This window comes from Marmota flaviventris, chromosome 4 (genome assembly GCF_047511675.1).
Source record: "Marmota flaviventris isolate mMarFla1 chromosome 4, mMarFla1.hap1, whole genome shotgun sequence".
NCBI lineage: Eukaryota > Metazoa > Chordata > Mammalia > Rodentia > Sciuridae > Marmota > Marmota flaviventris.
In genome coordinates, this window is record NC_092501.1 from 158,705,858 (window position 1) to 158,725,166 (window position 19,309).

General features: G+C 36.9%; 1 protein-coding gene across 4 annotated transcripts in view; it reads left to right on the forward strand.

Annotated features, from left to right (window-relative positions):
- The window catches only part of Tpp2 (tripeptidyl peptidase 2), a 67,178-nt gene extending 47,869 nt beyond the window's left edge, over nucleotides 1–19,309 (forward strand). For 2 of the 4 annotated variants that reach the window (XM_027938847.2, XM_027938848.2), the window contains 6 exons: nucleotides 4,405–4,556; nucleotides 8,098–8,194; nucleotides 9,233–9,363; nucleotides 14,283–14,490; nucleotides 16,436–16,555; nucleotides 18,371–19,309. In XM_027938847.2, coding sequence (XP_027794648.1) covers nucleotides 4,405–4,556; nucleotides 8,098–8,194; nucleotides 9,233–9,363; nucleotides 14,283–14,490; nucleotides 16,436–16,555; nucleotides 18,371–18,460 — 798 coding nt within the window. In that variant the 3' untranslated portion in view covers nucleotides 18,461–19,309. The other 2 variants (XM_027938849.2, XM_071611628.1) reach the window with 2 other exon arrangements.

Consider the following 19,309-nt stretch of genomic DNA (forward strand, 5'->3'; position numbering starts at 1 on the left):
GAGGCCAAAGCACTTATATACAAAATTAAAATCACTTTTAAACTGGATTGATATGATTAATAAAATATTCCAGCTTTCTAAAGTGAAGTTTATTCCCGGCTCTTGAATCTATCCTGTTCTGGAAGGATAGAGACAAAAGACATCAATGGAGATCACAGGACCAGAAATAAGAACTGCTGACAAAAAAATTAAAGCATATACTAAATATGAACAGATTTTGCCTTCCAGTGGTCTGCTTGACTTCCCCATAGCACATAAGGGAACCTGTTAACAGCTAGAGCCAAATGTAACTCAACAAAGAAAATTTTAAAAGATTCACATTTAGTGAAGCTCCACTGGCACCGTTTAGCATTTGCTTCAGCAGGAACTAACTGCAGTGGAGAGTCAGTAGTGTTTTAAGACATAGACAAAAGATAACTATGTTTCTTAATTTCTAGTGTTATGGAACTGGGGATCACCATTTTATAATAGGTAAAATTCCTTTATTAAAATGTTCATACTGTTGTACAACAATAAATGCTTTGTTCAAACACAGTACACCCCAGAAATTATCTTCCCAGATAGAAGAATAAAGACCAGTATGTCTGAAGTGGACATTTTGACCCATTTGTGGGTCAGGTAAATTTATTTGAAGAAATGAAGGCAGCATGTAAAAACTGTATTTCATTTTATATATTGATGTTTGCATCTTTGGTTTGTCACGAAGATAGTTTGAAAGTCATTGCTTTCAAGAAAGGGGAGAAAGTATTCTAGGAGTCATTGAAGATAGAAGATGCATATCATCAAGGTCATGCCCAATTAGGTTTTTGTTTGTTTGTTTTTTCTTTCTTTCCTCTTAATATATTTTGGTTGACTTTGGAGGCATTCTGGTGGGTTTTGTTTGTGTTAAGATGTGCAAGGTAAGAAAGAGTTGAATGAATCAGATTGTCATTGCTAGATGGCTAGTAAGGCTTTGTATGAGGAACTTGGCCACTATAGTGACTTCTGCCTGTTCCTTCCTGTCTTCAGTGCAAGTGTAGGCTCTAACTTTAAAATAAGCAGTGTAGGCACATTACAAAGAAAATTGTGTATGGATATACAATGTGAAAGAATTTAGTTACTTTTAAAAGATCATATATAGCATTAATCTTTAGTTATTTTAGTTTGTATAAAGCTTTGAATTTTTGAATTTACAGTTAATAATAATTTAAGAACTAGAGAATTTGCATTTTTGAATCAGAATATAAATGGCAATGTTATGCTGCTAAAAGAGTAGTTTGACAGGTGAGTTTGACTTTGTGTCAATTTGAACACTACTGAAATCCTTTGTGCGTAAGTGGAATTAAAAAAATTTATTATTTACCATTAAATGTCTACTATGGAATACTCTTCAGAGCTTTTCTGCTCTGATGATGCTTCTTGGCTGTCTTTTTAAACCCTAATCAAGATTTAAGGTACAAAACCATTTCTATTAAATTGACCTTACATTGAGCCTCGAGAAGCAGGTTGAAAAGATACTTATTGTAAAAAAAAAAGAATAAAATGATTTTGATATCACAAATGAAAGGCAGCCTCATTTTTTCTTTTGATAATAATTGAATTAAAACTATCAGACTTATAATTTTGATAATAAATTCTTGTTCTGAAGTATTTTATAGAATTTTACTAGCATTTATAATGGTACTGATTATAAAGGTTTGCTTTTTGCTTAAGATAATTCATCATAAACTTTTCTTTTGTATTTTTCCTAATAGATTAAGCTTTCTATTATGGAATTTCTTTCTGCTTTTTATAGGTCTTTGTTAATTTATTATAATAAATTATTTTAGTGGATTTCTCATTTTTAATCAGTTCTATTTTCTTTCTTCAGTATTAAAACAATAATAGAAAATGCCTTACCTCTGAGTTCCAGAGGAGACATTGCCTTACAATAAATACTACATGGTTTTCCTATCCAGAGATGTCACAGTTCTTCCTAGTCTGGGAAACTGTTAGAATGAGTGGGGGCTGCCTGGCAAGCAGCATTCTCACTCTAACACACTGGACGATAAAGCGAACTGCCTTAACAGAAAGTGAATACTGGAAGCCTCTTCTATCTTTAATTTCTGGATGCCTGGTGTCTGTGCAGCAGACAGAGCCAAGACAGTGTTTCAGTAGGTCCTTGGTGGTAGACTATTAGCAAACACTTTACCTAGGCTTTGCCCAAGGCCACACCCACTCAGGAGAGTCAACCTAAAGAACTATGGCAGGGTCCTAAAAAAGCTAAGCAATAGCTTGTTTGTTTGTTTGTTTGTTTTTTCCGATCTCACACTTCAGATAAAGCCCTTATTCAGGCCCTATCCCTGGCCTCAGAAGGAGAGGGGTCCCAAATGGCTGCAGATGTGTTTGTTCAGAATCTCATGTCAAAGTGGTTTTCTGTGCTATAAATGAATTATGAGATAATAGTTATTGTTTTGTGTTGAAACACTATTAAAATTACAGCAGTCGTTCTTCAGATTTACTGTTATAGCATTTTATACCCAAAATTGAATTCCACTGAGAACTTTGTTAAAGTGAACATATTTATATAGTATATATACTGAAAAACTCTGTTTGGAGGAAATAGGGCCTTGTACTGCTATCTTTGTCTCAATGTATGTGAATTTTTTTTTCTTAAATACTATAATGACGGCAGTAAAAGTCTTTTTGATAACATAATTTGTTCTGCTTTTAGAAACTTAACTAAATGGAACATATGCTTTGATTTAACATTATTTTTAATGTGAACATGAAGATAGCATTTGAGAAACTAACTTTATAAATAATGATTTAAAGATAACCAAAACAAACCTAGTGTGGTAATATGTGATTTCATTTGCCAAACAGTGCATTACTTTTCATAAGAAAAGCCTTCCTGCTATGAAACAAATGTTTTTATACTCCATTTCTATGTTTTCTACAGAGTAAAATTTCTCAGAACATATATAGACTTGTTCCCTCCCTATTCTCTTCCTTCCTTGGCCTTTATCCCACTGCACTGCTCTTCCCAAGGTGGCCACAGGCTCCTTGCTGCCAGGTGTCAGCTCACCTTCTTCCCTGTCGGGCACCACCCCAGCTCTGCCATCACTTGGTTGCTCCTGTCTTCATGGTGGTTTTTCCTCAAGGTGTCCCTGACCCCAGATTGCTTTTGCTTGCTCTCTCAATCACAGTGCTCTAGATAGTAGAGTGCTTTGGGACAAGCCCTGGGCTTCTCTTTCCCCATCTCCTGTCCTGGTGGTCTTACTCATCCCCATAGTTTTCAGCAATGTCAGGAAGCACTGTTGGTGATTCCTTCAAACAATTTCTCTCTGTTCATTTTCTTCTATTTCCATAGCCTGTCCTTCATTCTAATGCCATGTCACAATTCCTAGGTTTGTTTCCCTGCCTCTTCTTTTGCCTTCTGTGATCCATTCTCCAAATATTATGGGGAGGTATTAAAAAACAAAGGAAAAAATTTAATCCACATAGGATCAAGTCATTTAAAAGCAGAATTCTTTAGTTGTGTCTTAAATCAACTATTTTGCATAAAACTGTTGCGCTAGGCTCTGCTAAGTACTTAACATCTATTTGTTTAACTATATTTCATCAAATCCTGTTTACTGTGTCTGCTGCTAAACCTTCTGCCTTCAAAACCTAATTACTCAACGGGGTATGTCTCATTCTCTCTTCAGTTAGATTATTTAGGTTTATTTATACTCATTCATGTGCTCATTTTAGATCCATTTAGGTTTCCATTGCCATTCTGTCTACACTGGTTCCCTCACCTTACCTAACCATCACTCTGAGTTCTTTTATTGTTAGTGACTTCAAACTATCAGAAATCAATTAATCTCTTACTTTCTTGTACGTGTATTTCTCACTTTGCCAGTTAGAATGTGTGTCTGTAAGGACAGGAAAGGGCCTTCTCTGCACTTTTTTTCATCTGTTAGAGCATTGTCTGACACATTGAAGGAGCTCACCAAATCCTATTGGTTAAACAAAGGAGTTAATGGCTCTTAGATTTACTTAGAAATGAGGATCTTATCTCTTTATATCTTTAACTTATTCCCTCTCCTGCTTAAATTTAAAATGTGAAAGGTCAACAGACTCCTGTCATTACTCTGTCAAATATAAGTTATAAAGCTAAGAATACCAAATACACTCAACTGGAGAAAAGCTTGTTCTTGTCTCCTTTATTTTTAAAGGTACTATTAGAAGTATTAGTACTTTAAAGTTTGGGGGTGGGGGAGTATTGTGATTACAGGTGGACACTTTTGATGTATTATGACCCTTAGAATCTGGAATATAAGGTAGTACAATTCAGACACAACATGATATATATATTACATGATATTCAGTTATTGAAGAGGATTTAATGGTACAAAAAATTAAGCATATTAATCTAAAATTCTTTCTCTACATTTATAGGATGTAATTCCTGTTCATTACTACCTAATACCCCCACCAACAAAGACTAAGAATGGTAGCAAAGACAAAGAAAAAGATTCAGAAAAAGAGAAAGATTTAAAAGAAGAGTTTACTGAAGCATTACGGGATCTTAAAATTCAGTGGATGACAAAGTAAGTTTTTGAGTGGGTTTTATTCCTCCAGATATTTAGTTTTGTTTTCCCAATTACAATATTGTGTAGATATCCACATTCTATCCAAAACTGCTAATAGTGGATAGTAGGATTACAATTTCTTCTAAATGTTTCATATATATATATATATATATATATATATATATATATATATGAATATATATTCATTTTTATAATAATCTTTTGTGACAAAAAATTTAAATATTTCAATCACTTTAATTTGCTCTTGAAGATAATTTTATTGGTGGATAGGTATACAAAGGAAAAGAAAGAAAACTTTTTCCTACCAAAGATAATCATTGTCCTTTTATTATTTTTCTCTATATTTTTACATTTAGCAGTGTAAATAATAATGTGTCCTAGCTTTCCAGTTATTGGGGGCAGAGGGGTATGAGCATTTCCTGTGTGATTTAGTAACCCATTAAAGAACCATTTTTAATTACTGTATAGTTGATGGTACTATGGATACAGTGTAATCTATTTAAACATTTAGCATATATGTGTTTAAAACTCTTTACTAATTCTGTGTGACCATTTTTATAAAGATTTCTTTAACTTCCATCAGGTAGCATAGTGTAATTTTTTAGTCAAACATTAATTTTTAAGTCATCTTGATCTGTTTTGCTAAATTGCCTTCTAGTGCAAATATAATTTCTATTTCATCTGTGTATATATATATATACTACTACTACAGGATGCCAAAAAGAAGCCATTATTGCTGTCTTAAATTATGTAATTACACTTCTTTAGTCACTAAAATTGAGCTTTTTGCAAGTTATTTGTTATTTGTATAGCTTCTATCAATTATAAATATGTTCTTTGCCTAGTCTTTTATTGGAACATTAGATTTTTCTTGTCAGTTTAAATTTAATATAAAAGATATTAATGTTTTTCTGTATTTGTCACAGATTTTCAACAACTTTGAGTTTTGGCTTACTTTTTCTTTCTTTTTTCTTTTTTTAGTTGTAGTTGGACACAGTGCCTTTATTTTATTTTTATTTTTATGTGGTGCTATGAATCAAACCCTGCCTCACATGTGCTAGGCGAGCGCTCTACCACTGAGCCACAACCCCAGCCCCTAGGCTTACTTTTTCCACAATATTTTATTCTATGTAGTTGAATGAGTTCCTTTTTCCACTTGTATGCAGTGTTTCTTTCATCACTGGTTTTCTGTGAGAGTCCCTTTAGCTGATTATATATGCATGCTTGCAGTTATGAAGTCTTGGAGGGAACAGAAGTCTTTATAATGTAAAAATAATTCCCAAGGATTGAACCGTTATGTGTGGGTCCACATGCAAATATACCTTCCCATTTAAAGCTAGATTGTTTCTCAACCAGGAGTCAAAGTCTTACTCTGACTTATTGGAGGATGAGAACTTAACAATACAACGTAAATTTCTCAAAAGTGAAATTGCAGAGATTGACTTGTATAATGATGATAGCCTGAGAACCCCAATAATTCTGCTCCCCAGTAAAACTAGTGAAAAATTATTTTTTTAAAGAACAACACTCTAAAAATTATCCTAAGGGTGCACAGCAAGTGAAGAAACATGCTCAGAAATATCTACAAAATGGTAAGAAAAATGAAAGTCTGTGGTGTTCCAACAAAGACCACTGCTCACTCTTCACTCTCAATTCAGTGAAACAGAAATTTAACTTCAAACTGGTGCCAGTGTGGACACAGGCTCCCTCTCACCCAGCTCCCATGAGAGGGATCACTTTGTTTTCAGGAGGAACCAGGACATCATTTCTCATATCTTTCCAGCCACCTGTTGCTAAGGCTAGGTTCTAGCAGAATGCATTCTAGAAGTGGGGATTCCCTTCTGCTTTTGAAAGCCTTGAATAAGAAAAAAGCCAACTGCTGAGCATTCTGGTGTTCACAGTTGGGCTCTCTGGTTATAGTCTTGTTACCTCATCCTAGTTGGGAAGTATGATGAGAACACTGGACCCCAGTGCTCAGGGCATTGTGATACCACATCTGGCCAGGAAGCCAAGGAAACCCCAGACTCCCTCTCTCCCTCCACCAAGAGTGCCCAGCTCCAAAAGTAGGATTGTCATGCAGAAAAATATGTCATTTTCCTGCCACTTGTATTTTGACAAGGGTATCAATGTCAAAACCGTTCAGTGAGGAAGAACTGATGTTTTAACAAAGGTACAGGGTCAGTTAGATGGCTCTGCGGACAAAGAATTAAGGTGGACCTTTGCCTTACATCTTCTACACAAATTTACTTAAAAATGTGTCAAAGAACTGAAGTTTCTGAATGAAGACATCATGGTAAATCTTAGAAACATCATGGATTACACAATTCAAATTTAAAAACATTTTTGTCTGAAGGCATAGCATCAGGACAGTGAGAAGAGTGAGTTAAAATATTTATATATATATATAATATATATATATTATATATAAAATATTTATATATATATAATATATATATTATATATAAAATATTTACATATATATATATATATATAAATTTTTTTTTTAATATCTGAGGAGCTTCTATCAGAATATATAAAAAATTACAAGTCGGTAATCCAGAGTTGGATGGCCCAGTTTTGGGGTTTTTTTTGTTGTTGTTGTTTTTGTTTTTGTTTTTCAGTTCTAGATGGACACAGTACTTTTATTCAGTTTATGTGGTGCTAAGGATTGAACCCAGTGCCTCACATGTGTGAGGCAAGTGCTCTGCCACTGAGCATAATCCTCTCCAAGATGGCCCAGTTTTATAAATAGTCAAAGAGTCTCAACAGACATTTCTATAATGAAGATTATAAAAAGCCAATAAGCACATGAAAAGATGGTCACCGTCCTTAGTCCTCAGGGAAAGGCGCATCAAAACCACAGAAAAACATTGCTTTATGTCTCTTTATTTGATACTGTAGAATTTTTGGAAAAGTCTAGAATTTTCTTCATATAGATCTTAGGCATTTCTAGACCTTTAATCTTTCTTGCTATTTTGTGAATGTGCTGTTTTCTCCTTTTTAATAGGCATGTGATTTTCCTTATTTTTAACAAATCTGTTTATAGCTGGTATGTAAGAAAGCTGTTGGTGTTTATTTTCATCTGAACATCTAAAAGAACTCTTATATGAAATAACTTTCAGTTTACTGTTCTTGGTATTCTAGGTAAGCATTTGTACCTGCAAATAGTGACCATCTTTGTCAATGACATATGTATTTCAAATTGATGTCTTTTTTGACTGGAACTTTCAAACAATGTTAAACAATATAGATGATAAACCAGGCATGGTGCTGCACACCTATAATCCCAGTGGCTTGGGAGGCTGAGGCAGGAGGATTGCAAGTTCATAGCCAGCCTCTGCAATGGCAAGGCACTAAGCAACTCATTGAGACCCTGTCTCTAAATAAAATACAAAATAGGGCTGGGGCTATGGGTCAGTGGTCAAAGTACCCCTAAGTTGAATCCCTGCTACCCAAAAAAAAAAAAAAAAAAAAATACAGAAGATAAATGTTCTTTTTAGAAGAAAATAGTGAATGTTTCTCTCTCTTACCTCCATAGGCTGGATTCTAGTGACATTTATAATGAATTGAAAGAAACCTATCCCACTTACCTTCCCCTGTATGTTGCACGGCTTCATCAACTGGATGCTGAAAAGGTTGGACATGTTCTTTTTTTAATAAATCTTATTTTGTCTGTAATATTAGATAAGATTTGTACTTCAAATAAAGGTTAATCCTTATCTTTGTAGTCTGTTCTTGCCAACTAAAACATGTTTCCTCAAATCAAGTGTCCTGTTACTCTGTTTTCATTAATGTGGTTATAGGACCTAGCCACTGCTGGGAGTTGACTGGCAGCAATGCTGGGTAGCATGTAGTATGTATGTGGTGTGACCTAGTAGTCTTGTGGTTAGTGAGAAGGGGTAGTAGAGAAGATAGCCTATGGGTTGACTTGTGACATTAACCCAAAGGGCAAGTTCCTGGCCAGATGGAAATCTGAACACGTGTGGTGCAAAAGTCCCTGCTTTGTGTTAACTTCATTAGTGATTCTCATTCGTAAGGATGAGCCACAGTTGCAGACTGTTGTAAGGTGGACCATGGCAGGAGGGAATTGCTGGTCATAATCAGTTAGAAATCAGGAAAGGTGGCACCTAGAGTATGTTTAAAAGAGAGCTCTTAAAAGACTTGAATAGGAGAAAAGCCAACTGCTGAGCACTCTGGTGATCACAGTTGGACGCTATGAGTATAATAATCTTGTTACTCTCATCTGTTTTATGATTGATTAGAAAACAGCTTATTTCATCAGCTAGTGCTTTCCTTTTTTTTTTTTTTTTTTTACTTCTGCTTTCATGTGTGGAACAACATAGCCAATCACATCTCTGAAATCTTCTGACATGCAGAAAATGGGTGTCCTTTGTAAAAAGACAAACCAAAAAAACATTTTTACAAACTTCATGTATGGTTTACTCTCACTGTTGATCTATAGCAGGAAGTGTAAGTTAGGTATATTTATGTTTTCCAGAGATGTTGGCAACTACCAGAGTCTTCATCAGGAAATAGGACAGAGCCTCTGGGCTGCATGTAGATATAGATGATCTCACTGCAGACCCGGCTCTCATGGTCGAGATAACAAAAATCAAATGCTGTATTGTACTGAGCAATATACCCAGTTTTCAATTTCTCTTTTTTCTCCCCAGGAACGAATGAAGAGACTTAATGAAATTGTTGAAGCTGCAAATGCTGTAATTTCTCATATAGATCAGACGGCACTAGCAGTTTATATTGCAATGAAGACTGACCCCAGGCCTGATGCAGCTACTATAAAAAAGTACCTAACCAGTAAATAATCTTTCTTGCATCTCATTTCTTAGTTATTTGTATAAAAATTAGGGACTGATGTTATTGAGGATATTATTTTCTGATGTATGGTTTTGCCTATAATCAAGATTATCAATATTTGGGTACTCCCTCCTTAGAAATGTTGTAATAATTTTCTTCAGTCCTTTTAAGACTCAGCCAGGAAAGCATTTTGCTTTCTGTACCATTAAGTGTGTCAGGGTGGAATGGTTTGAGTAGCTGTGACCAAGTAGTCTCTCCCCTTGGGGGTTTATGTGACCTGGACAAATTGAGAGGACCAAAGCATGGCACCTAGAAATTAATCTTTAAATGATTTATTGACCCTTAGCATGAAAAGTATAAATGTTAGGGATCTGGGGATATAGCTCAGTTACTAGAGTACTTGCCTCACAGTCACAAGGCCTGGGTTCAATCCCCAGCACCACCAAAAAAAAAAGGTAAGGAAAAATGTAAATTGTAGTTTGTAATGCCTCATAGAACAAATTATCTTAAAAATTAAGTTAAACCTGTTATTTAGCAACCTTAGTTTTTCTGTAGCTCTCTTTACCTTGGAGAATGGTAAGGGGGAGTTTATAGTTTAGTCTTTGTAAGACCTAAGGCTGTATGCAGATATTGGAGCTTAACTGGGTTTACTGGTGGTTGGTGTGGTTCTTTCCACCCAGGTGTGTATGTGAGAGATGTGATGGTCCAGTGGTCTGAACCAGGCTGTGTTCCATGTTTGGTCTCTTATACCCTTCTGTGAACTTTCTTCTTCTTTTTTTTTTTTTTGGTGGTGCTAAGGATTGAGCCCAGAACTTTGCAAGTGCTCTTCCGCTGACTTTCATCCTTGTCCCTTTTCTGAGACAGGGTCTTTCTCGGTTGCTGACGCTGGCCTGCAACTTGTAATCCTCCGGCCTCAGCCTCCTGAGTCACTGGGATTACAGGAATGTACCACCATGCCTGGCCCACCCTTCTGTGAATTCTCACTATCACATTGTAGTTCACCTGCATCCGGTTTTCCTGTCACTGATTTATTTTCAACATTGGGTGTCATTAACTTGCAAGGGTAAAAATATCCTCATTCCTTTAGTTATTATAAGTAATAACCTAAATTGCTTCAGCTACCTTAAATGATTTTCCTTAAAAATTCAATTTGCTTTATTCAGTACTTTTTTCTAAAGTATTTGGAATTGGAAATTGCTTTAACTCTTGCCACCTTGTTCATATTGACATTATAAGATCTTATGAATATCTTATAAGCAGTAATTTTCAAGTGGAATTAAATTTATTAAAAAACACTGGCCATTTGGCCATTGTTACTGCCCTCTCATATTTTCCAAATAAGAAATTTTTATAAACTTGCCCTTTTGTCAATATTATTAATTATTACAATAATTAACTGTTTTTTAAGTGCCAACGTGTACTGGACTGTTTAGGGCTTTGAAATGTATTACCTCATTTGTAGTGAGTCTTCCAAACAACCTGTGAAGTAGGACATTTTCATCCCAGTCTCATAGGGGAGAAAGTGGTGCTCAGGGAGGTTAAGAGGACGTGGCCAAGGAGCCATTCTGGAAGTGGGAAAGCCAGCGTTTGTGACCAGTCGTGCCTTTCATTTCTCCACATGTACCTGCCCTGTCTTGTGGAGCGCACGTGGCTCCTTTTCCACTCCCTGCTGCACCTACCCTCGCCACCTTCCTTTCTGCCTCCAGGATGAGACTCCCTTCCACAGGGCTGATCATCCAGCCTGGCACTGCACCCTGTCCTCCCTCCCCTGCAAGCTGCACTCAGGCATGGCCGGACCTAGCCTGGCCTCAGCACTGGCTCCTGTTCCCGCGTGGCTCCTGGCTGTGCACGACCAGTCTACACTGCAGTTCTCCTTCCTTCACACCAGTCAGTGTTCCATCCCACTGCAGGAGTCTGCCTTAATCACGTTACACCTGCCTTCCCAGAACCCCAGGGGTCACAGGCCCATTCTGCACCTTCCCCGATCAACCTCATCATGGCCCCTGATGTCAGCTGTCTCCTACGCCTTCTATCTAGCATCAGTTACTTTGTGAAAATGCTATAATTTCCCCCACATTCAAGTGTATGTGAAACAACACCTCTGACTCATATTGATATTTCAGTAAATATTAAGGTCCATTTTTCTCTCCTGATATTTTGCCTGTGTTGTTCAAATTTTATCCATGGAGGAAACTCAGTTCCAGGTTACAGTGAGCCAGAAATGTATTCTTCCCCACTGTTTTCATCTCAAGTGTTTTCTTCAGCTTCTGCCCTTTGGAGAGTGCTGAACCCTGAACTCTTAACAAAACTATTGACGGATATAGTGGTAATCATAGAGTGCTTGCTGTTAAACAGCATACCTGTCAGGGCTTTGAAATAAACTTTGACAAATCTAGAAAAGAGCCAAAATGCACTAAAATGCTGAATTAAGCTGGCTTTAAGATTTCTGACAACATTGGATCAGTTTGTCCATTTCCTGGGACCTTTCTTTGGACTCTGAACAGGTTGACTTAGAGTAGAATACTTTTATTTGAAAACTTGAAGTGGCAATGTTTAAGATAAGTTGCTTTTGAGGAGATCCTATCAGGAAATGGTTATTTTTTCCCTTTGGGGTATTACCTGTTAGCAGATAGCAGCAGACTTATTAGTCATTGATTTCTCATTTTCATGCAAAATTGTTTTCACTTCAGTCACTCATGAAAAATAATACAATGGCCATTTTACAGTCCTCAAAATGATACTGGCTTTTTTGTATGTCATCTGATACCAACTTTTAGTTACATTTAGACCACTTACTTAATCATTAAAGTTAAATTTAGGATTTACTTAAAATGTAGTGAGATCAGTTCATGGATACTTAACTAGATCTGATTCAAAAGGTGTTTATTGAGCAAATACTGTATGTAAGACTTCACTGGGGAGAACTTAAAAAATGAACAAGGTACATTACTTTAAGAAAACTTAACATCTAAAGAATGTAAAGATGAAATATAATCGGCATTTTAAGATACAGAAGCCTACAGAAGAGAAAGCTGCCTTTCCTGAGTGGGGAAAGCCCTAGGAATTAACAGGAGCATTCTGTCTGAGCAATTTGTTACTAAGGGACAAGAGTATAGGAACAGAATATTCCAGATGTGTGGAAATTAGACGACTGAGTCAGAGGATGCTGAAATAGAAAGGCACCTTGCAGGTGATTTATTCCAGGTTTGGCAAGTTCAGAGCACCCAGATTGCCCCCAGCTTGCCTTCTGCATCCTTCCAGCCCTTTTCTGAGCAGTCAGGATTGGCCAGTCACAGTGAGAGTGACGAAGCCCGCCATGCCATCCAGCTCTGTTCCTCAGTGCTCCTTCTTCTCACAAAGGGAACTAATAGTTGTGCCTGACTCCCAGGTTGTCATAAAACATAAATGAAAGACTGCAGAGAGGGCATCTGAAAGGTGGGAGAAAGAGGGTCACTCAGTAAATGAGAGCCGTGTAGATGCCACCAAAGTCAACTCATAAATCCTGTTGTTCTTAAGTCCGGAGTGACCAAGCAGCTCTCAGATATGTTTCCACAAAAAGTGAGTGAATGTGGTTCTTTAAAGCTTTGAAACCCTTAGTGCTAAACTGTTAAGCGTCTTATAGACAAATTTTATCTACTTTGCAACTGTGTTAAAATTGTAATGGCTTCTTAGGTAAGACCTCACAGAACCAGATGGACTTTGGACCACAGAATGTACCTATCTTGGGCAATGTTTTAGCAGCAACGTTTTCATGGTACTTAGTCTTCCCATGCCCTACCATGTTGCCTCTTGAATTAACAGGACTCCGTGTGCAAGGTTAATGGATGAGCCCCGGAGCCCCTGAGCTGTTGGGCTGGGAATTGTCTTTCCTACTAATTCTTATAGATTAGTCCCGGTGTTTCCACGTGTCACACGCTTCACCCTGGCTCCTTCAGAGCAGTCTTACTCCTAGGGCATCCACAGCTTCATGCCTCCTGGTCATTTGCTCAGCACTCTCAGTCTTCATGGTCTTCATTTGTATCTGACATGAGTTAGACAGAATGCCAGAAATCAGCACTCTATTCTAGAGATTTGCTTTTCCTTGAAGGAAGGTGGTACCTGTTTCACTTGATAGTTGTTGAGTGTCAGTATGTCCCAGGCACCTGTGCATACTGTTCCTGCCCCAGAGCAAAGCAGTTCACTCTAGGGACTGAGCGCATGTTGCAGAGGCAGACTGCTAGCCTGAATTCCACATTGGCCACTTCCTCACTACAGGTCTGTGGATAAATTCTCAATCTCTTAGGGTTTCAGTTTTCTCCTTCACAAAATGGGGATAATGAATATCTTACAGAATTGAGTTAAATGAATTAATATGTTAAATGCTAGGATGGTTAGTGGCATATTCAGAGTAAACATTATGTTTGCTCTATTTGTACATAAAAATTCATGCCTAGAAGAACCTGTCTTCCTGTCCATATCCACAAGTGAAGATATAATAATGGCTATTTGTAAGAAATCTAGAAGACTGGGGATATAGCTCAGTTGGTAGAGTGCTTGCCTCTCACCACAAAAAAAGAAAAAAGGCTTTTTGTAAGAAATCTGGAGACTACAGAGAATTGGCCTAGGGTTCTGTAGCTGAGAATCAGTTAAGAGCTGATTGCCCTTTCAGCTCTGTTGCTAATGGCATTCTATTTTGCCCAAGCACAACTTCCTGATTCGCTTAATCTCTGTGTGTGACAATGGCTCATTTAGTGTTTATTGATATAAGGAATCATATTTGATGTAAAATACAAATGTACATATGTGAGTCTAAAATAGTTCTGCATTGTAAATCTTAGGTAAAAGACTGTATGCAATTTAATTTTAGGTAATATGGTCATGATAACAAATTTTGCTAATCTGTGAAATATTTTTTTAATTACTATTCAGTGATATGGACAAACAGAAGTCCACCCTGGTAGATGCCCTTTGTAGGAAAGGATGTGCCCTGGCGGACCACCTTCTTCACACGCAGGCTCACGATGGGGCAGCAGCTGGTGATGCAGAAGGAAAGGAAGACGAAGGAGAGTGTGCTTTGGAGTCTCTGTCAGAGACATTTTGGGAAACTACAAAATGGACTGACCTTTTTGACAATAAGGTAATCTCCTGCTCCTTGTTTTAACAAAACTCTCTTGAGCCTCACTGCTGCCAAAAAAGGAAGGGAAGAATGAAAGGAACTCAGCTCGGCTCTGAGGAGGACTCCGTGACCCTGTGCCTCATGTTTGTCCTGCCTGTTTTGAAAATTTACCATTACTGTACGTCTACAGAGGGTCTGTTTAACCATGATGATCCTCAAGGCAATTTGAAAATACATGTAATAGTCTTTTAGTTAAACCAGTTATGTATGAAGGTAAATCAGAGAAGTCTTCTAGAAACATCTTCAGGCCTCCTCACCTTGTTGATGCGCTAATGTGTGTATTGAGGGGCGGTTTTACTGATTGCTTAGATAGTATTTTCCTCAAAACCCCCTAACTTCTAAATAATTATTTTAATTGGAAGCTACTCTGTTCTGAACCCTTTTTTGAAAAAATGTAACATTGATGAACTTTTTTAGATTTTAGTTATTAAAATGTTTTCAGTCCCCTTCAGCTCTCTGCTATAATTCCGACAATAGAGATTATATAACTACTAAGCCAGATGCAGTACACTCCTTTAATCCCAGCTACTCAAGAGTTTGAGGCAGGAGGATCCAAAGTTCGAGGCCAGTCTCAGCAGTTTAGCAAGACCCTATCAAAAAAATCAAAAGGACTGGGGATGTAGCACAGTGGTAAAGCACCCCAGTACTGCAGAGAGAGGAGAGAAGAGATTATACAACTACAAGTTTCTGTCAGTCTTCCTTGCTGTAGCGATGAAGGCACAAAGTAAAGCAGCAGAATTTTCCTCACCCAGCACAGACCATCTCTTTATTTTAGTTGTCAGCAGCTTGATCTCAGAATTAACTATGGTAACTTGCACCAAAGAACCCTGAAAGTAGGAAAAAATTTTTTCTATACGCTTCGGATTTCCTTCCACAGTACAGAATAGATTTATAGAAGGGTACTCAGTCTCGTTCAGGAAACGTAGAGTCAAAATTGCACAGAAGTTAAGAACTTAGATCTTAAACTCCATCCCTGGAGTTAGACTTCTGCCTCTCTACCATTTTTTAGTTTGTGAATTTAGGCAAATTACTAATTTTGATACCTCGGTTTTTTTGTCTATTGAATGAGGACAGGGACAGTACCTACCCTAGGGTGTTATGAACGGTATTAAGTAGATGGAAGGTCCCCAACAAGTTTCCTATTGTTATTAACAGTTATTGAAGTTCTGCTGTGTGCCAAGACAGCTGGAAGCTAAAATGAACAAGAACCTGGGCCCTGTCTGTTAGGGAATGTAGCAGAGCCTGTGAACACTTGGTGGACCTAACAATAAGACCCTTAGGGATAATGCTGCCTATGCATTCCATGACTAGTCTGTTCACTACATTTGCGGCTCGGTTGTTAAACACTTGCTTGGCTCCAGAATACAAATCAGTGTGACAGGAGTCCTTTCTTTGAGGACATTCTCTACATTCTAAAATGGAGTCCAAAATGTAAATAAATTATTACAAGTAGATTTGACAAATGTAATAATTAAAGGTACAAAACTTGTACAAAAGGGACCTGTATATATAATTTGATAACTTTTTTGAACTTATCCTCATTTACAATTTTAGTGATTTATAGTGTCTCTCTACATTTTTTTGTATACCTGCCCTAATTTTTGTTTTTGCAATTATTTGTGTTAACTCTGGTTTCTTTTACATGAAGAGGTATTTTAAAGTAGATTTCAACAAGTGACCTCTCATATTACTGTTTTTCTTCCCCAAAATAAATTACCTCATCTATGGAATTCCTCAGTCCTTTCAAAGACACTATTTGTTTTTTAAAGTTTTTAAAAATGTGTTTGATGTAACACATTGATTTTACTTACACTTCTGTTAAAGCCTTAATTCTTCTATTATTAAAGTTACATGCTTTAAAATGTAACCATTTCATAGATAACCTTTATCTTGTTCTATGTCATAGGTTTTGACATTTGCATACAAGCATGCATTAGTAAATAAAATGTATGGGAGAGGCCTTAAATTTGCAACTAAACTTGTGGAAGAAAAACCAACAAAAGAAAACTGGAAAAATTGTATTCAAGTAAGTGATGTTAAAATTGTCTTTTTTTTAAGTGTCACTTCAGTATTGCACAGTGACGAGAGACTTTTAAAGGGCTTATGGCAGTGACATAGCAATACTGATGTTATCATGACCAGTTATTACTTTAATTAATGTAATGTGTATAAGAGACCTCATTAAACTATTTAAATTCTAAAAACATTCTTCACTTCTGTGGGCCGGGGGAGAAACTTGTATTAGCTCCAGATCTTTTCAACAAGAAAAAAATGCATTGTTTTATGTAATTAGAAGACAGAATTTTCCTTTATGAAGAAAACTTTCTTTTAACTAAACTTTTGACTCCTTTAACTTTCTTTTAATACCACAGTCCTAAAATGATTGAACTCAGAGCTTGTATTTGATTTTCTTCACTTGAGATCCTAGGCCACTTTTGTTAATTATTTTACCATGTATCACGTTGTATAAGAGAAACTCTATAGTTGAGCTTTCTATACAAGTTAATATAAAAAAACTTATGGAATTTTGCAGAAATTATTCCTGCAATTGTCTTTGAATGCATAATTGTTTTATGCCTGAATGATATATGACAGCAGGGAGTTTTGGTGGCGCCAGATGCAGCTCAGGATCTAGTGTAGGGCACTTATATTTGTATATAAAGCTAAATTTGGATGTAAAATGGATCAGTAGGTTTCTGCAGAATTGTTTGGCACAGTGAGCTGTAGATTATGTTTACCCTTGGAACTTTTTCTGTATACAAGCGTGCATTAGCCAGTGAGTCCAAATTGTAAGACAGTTTAAAGTAGGTTCTTCAGATCTTTTACTTGGGTAAGAGAACTTTTTCTGGAGCTAGTTGTTATTATGTCTAGTGTGGTTTTCATCATAGAATATAATTTGTGAGCTATATTATACAAATGTGAAAGCCAGTGGCGCTTCCAGAGATTGACATTGGGCATTATTTCCTAATGTGTCTCCCCTCAACTCTGCCCCACTACTGTCTGTTCTACACCCAACAGCCAGAAAGATGTCTTTTGATGCCTACTAGGCATCTCTGTCACATTAGAGTAAATCCAACCCCTCCCTGTAGCCCATGGGTTCTTGCCTGCTTTTCTCCAACCATGTCCACACCACACTTCCTCTTCACTGTTTCTGCCACACCCAAACTCTCCACAGTGGCTGCAAACAACCACACCCTTCCCACTGAAGGCCCTGAACACTGCCGTAGTGTCTATATGGAAAGTTCATACCCAAACTCTTAGAGAAAATTTCATCTTACACGCCACCTCCTCAGAGATCCATACTTGCCCATCTAGCTTCCCAGCTGTACCCTGTGGTGTATCATTTGTTTTCATTGTATACCAGATCAGTAACTTCATACTTGCTTATTTGTTTTTCCTGATGGATCCTGTTTCCTGAAGGTGGAGAGTTGGTTTAGTTAGCTATCATCTCGGTGCCTAGAACAGTGTCCTACCTAACAGCAGGCACCCAGAACAAATGAGCGAAAGGAGGTTAGGGTGGTAGTAGCAAGGTAAGGAAGTTAGGCTGGACAGAAGGGACTATGGCAAGGTTGATAAGAGGAAAGAAGGAAGGTTGTAGCAGTCATGGTCACGTGGGAGGGAGGGCCAGTTGGTGGAAAGTTGGTTGGTTGATAAGAAAGCTGGGTACTAGGGAAGAAAGAAGGTCAATGGGTGGTGGACTTAGGGTTGGTTGATGGAAAGAAGGAAGATTCTGTCTGCTGTTACTTTACTGTTGCTAAATAGTTGATGGATAATTCACCCTAAATATTGAGCTTGGAAATCTGTCATCTCTTAGTAATATATTAATTGTGTTTTATTGTAGCTGATGAAATTACTTGGATGGACCCATTGTGCATCTTTTACTGAAAACTGGCTCCCCATCATGTATCCTCCTGACTATTGTGTATTCTAAAATAAGAACCAAGACTTTAAATTTTGAAAAGGAAAGTTTTATAGTGAATGGATATAAGAACAAATTTGTGGCATTTTTAGTCTAATGCATGTTTTCATCCACTATCAATACTGATCATTAAAACAATGTGTATTTATCAGAGAATTCACTGGCGTGTGGCTTAATACATGTAAATGTAGACTCTGACATCATGGTGTTTTCTTAATGCCTCAGATGGCTGGCAGGAGAGGATAAACCTTGCTGCCAACCCCGAGCACTTTGAGTTGGGTCACAGCTTCTTACATGCATGATAGGTTCAGAACAGCAACTTTTAAAGCAAACCTGTAAAATTCTATTTTTTATTTTATAAATGAACAGGGTTTTAACACGCTCAACTTTAATTTTTTTCAATTGTATAAAGGCCTTAAAAAAGCTACATTGAGCGTAGCTAAAATTATTTATTGGACTAAAAATTAACAAAACCTCATTTCCAGGTTTTTTTTTTTTTTTTTTTTGGCAAATGTTTACAGTCAATTAAGGGAAAAAAAATAAAACCTTCACAAATGTGTAGCATTTGCTAGAACATAACTGTTTCAATAAATTTTCAACTTGTGGTTATGATAGGCAAGTCATTTTTTACATCCTTGAAGTACACAGTATCAGAATGAATTAATAATGCGTGTATAAGTGCCAGACAGCTGACTCTTTATCAGGTATTGTAAAGATACACACGTGGTATGTTTATTAAAGTTGAAATAATGTAAAACACATGAATAAATGTGCAAAACCGGAATCACAGTACACCATATGCACTCTGATACCTTAATTTTTTTTAATAAATAATAAAAGTGAATATTGAAGCTTCCTAAA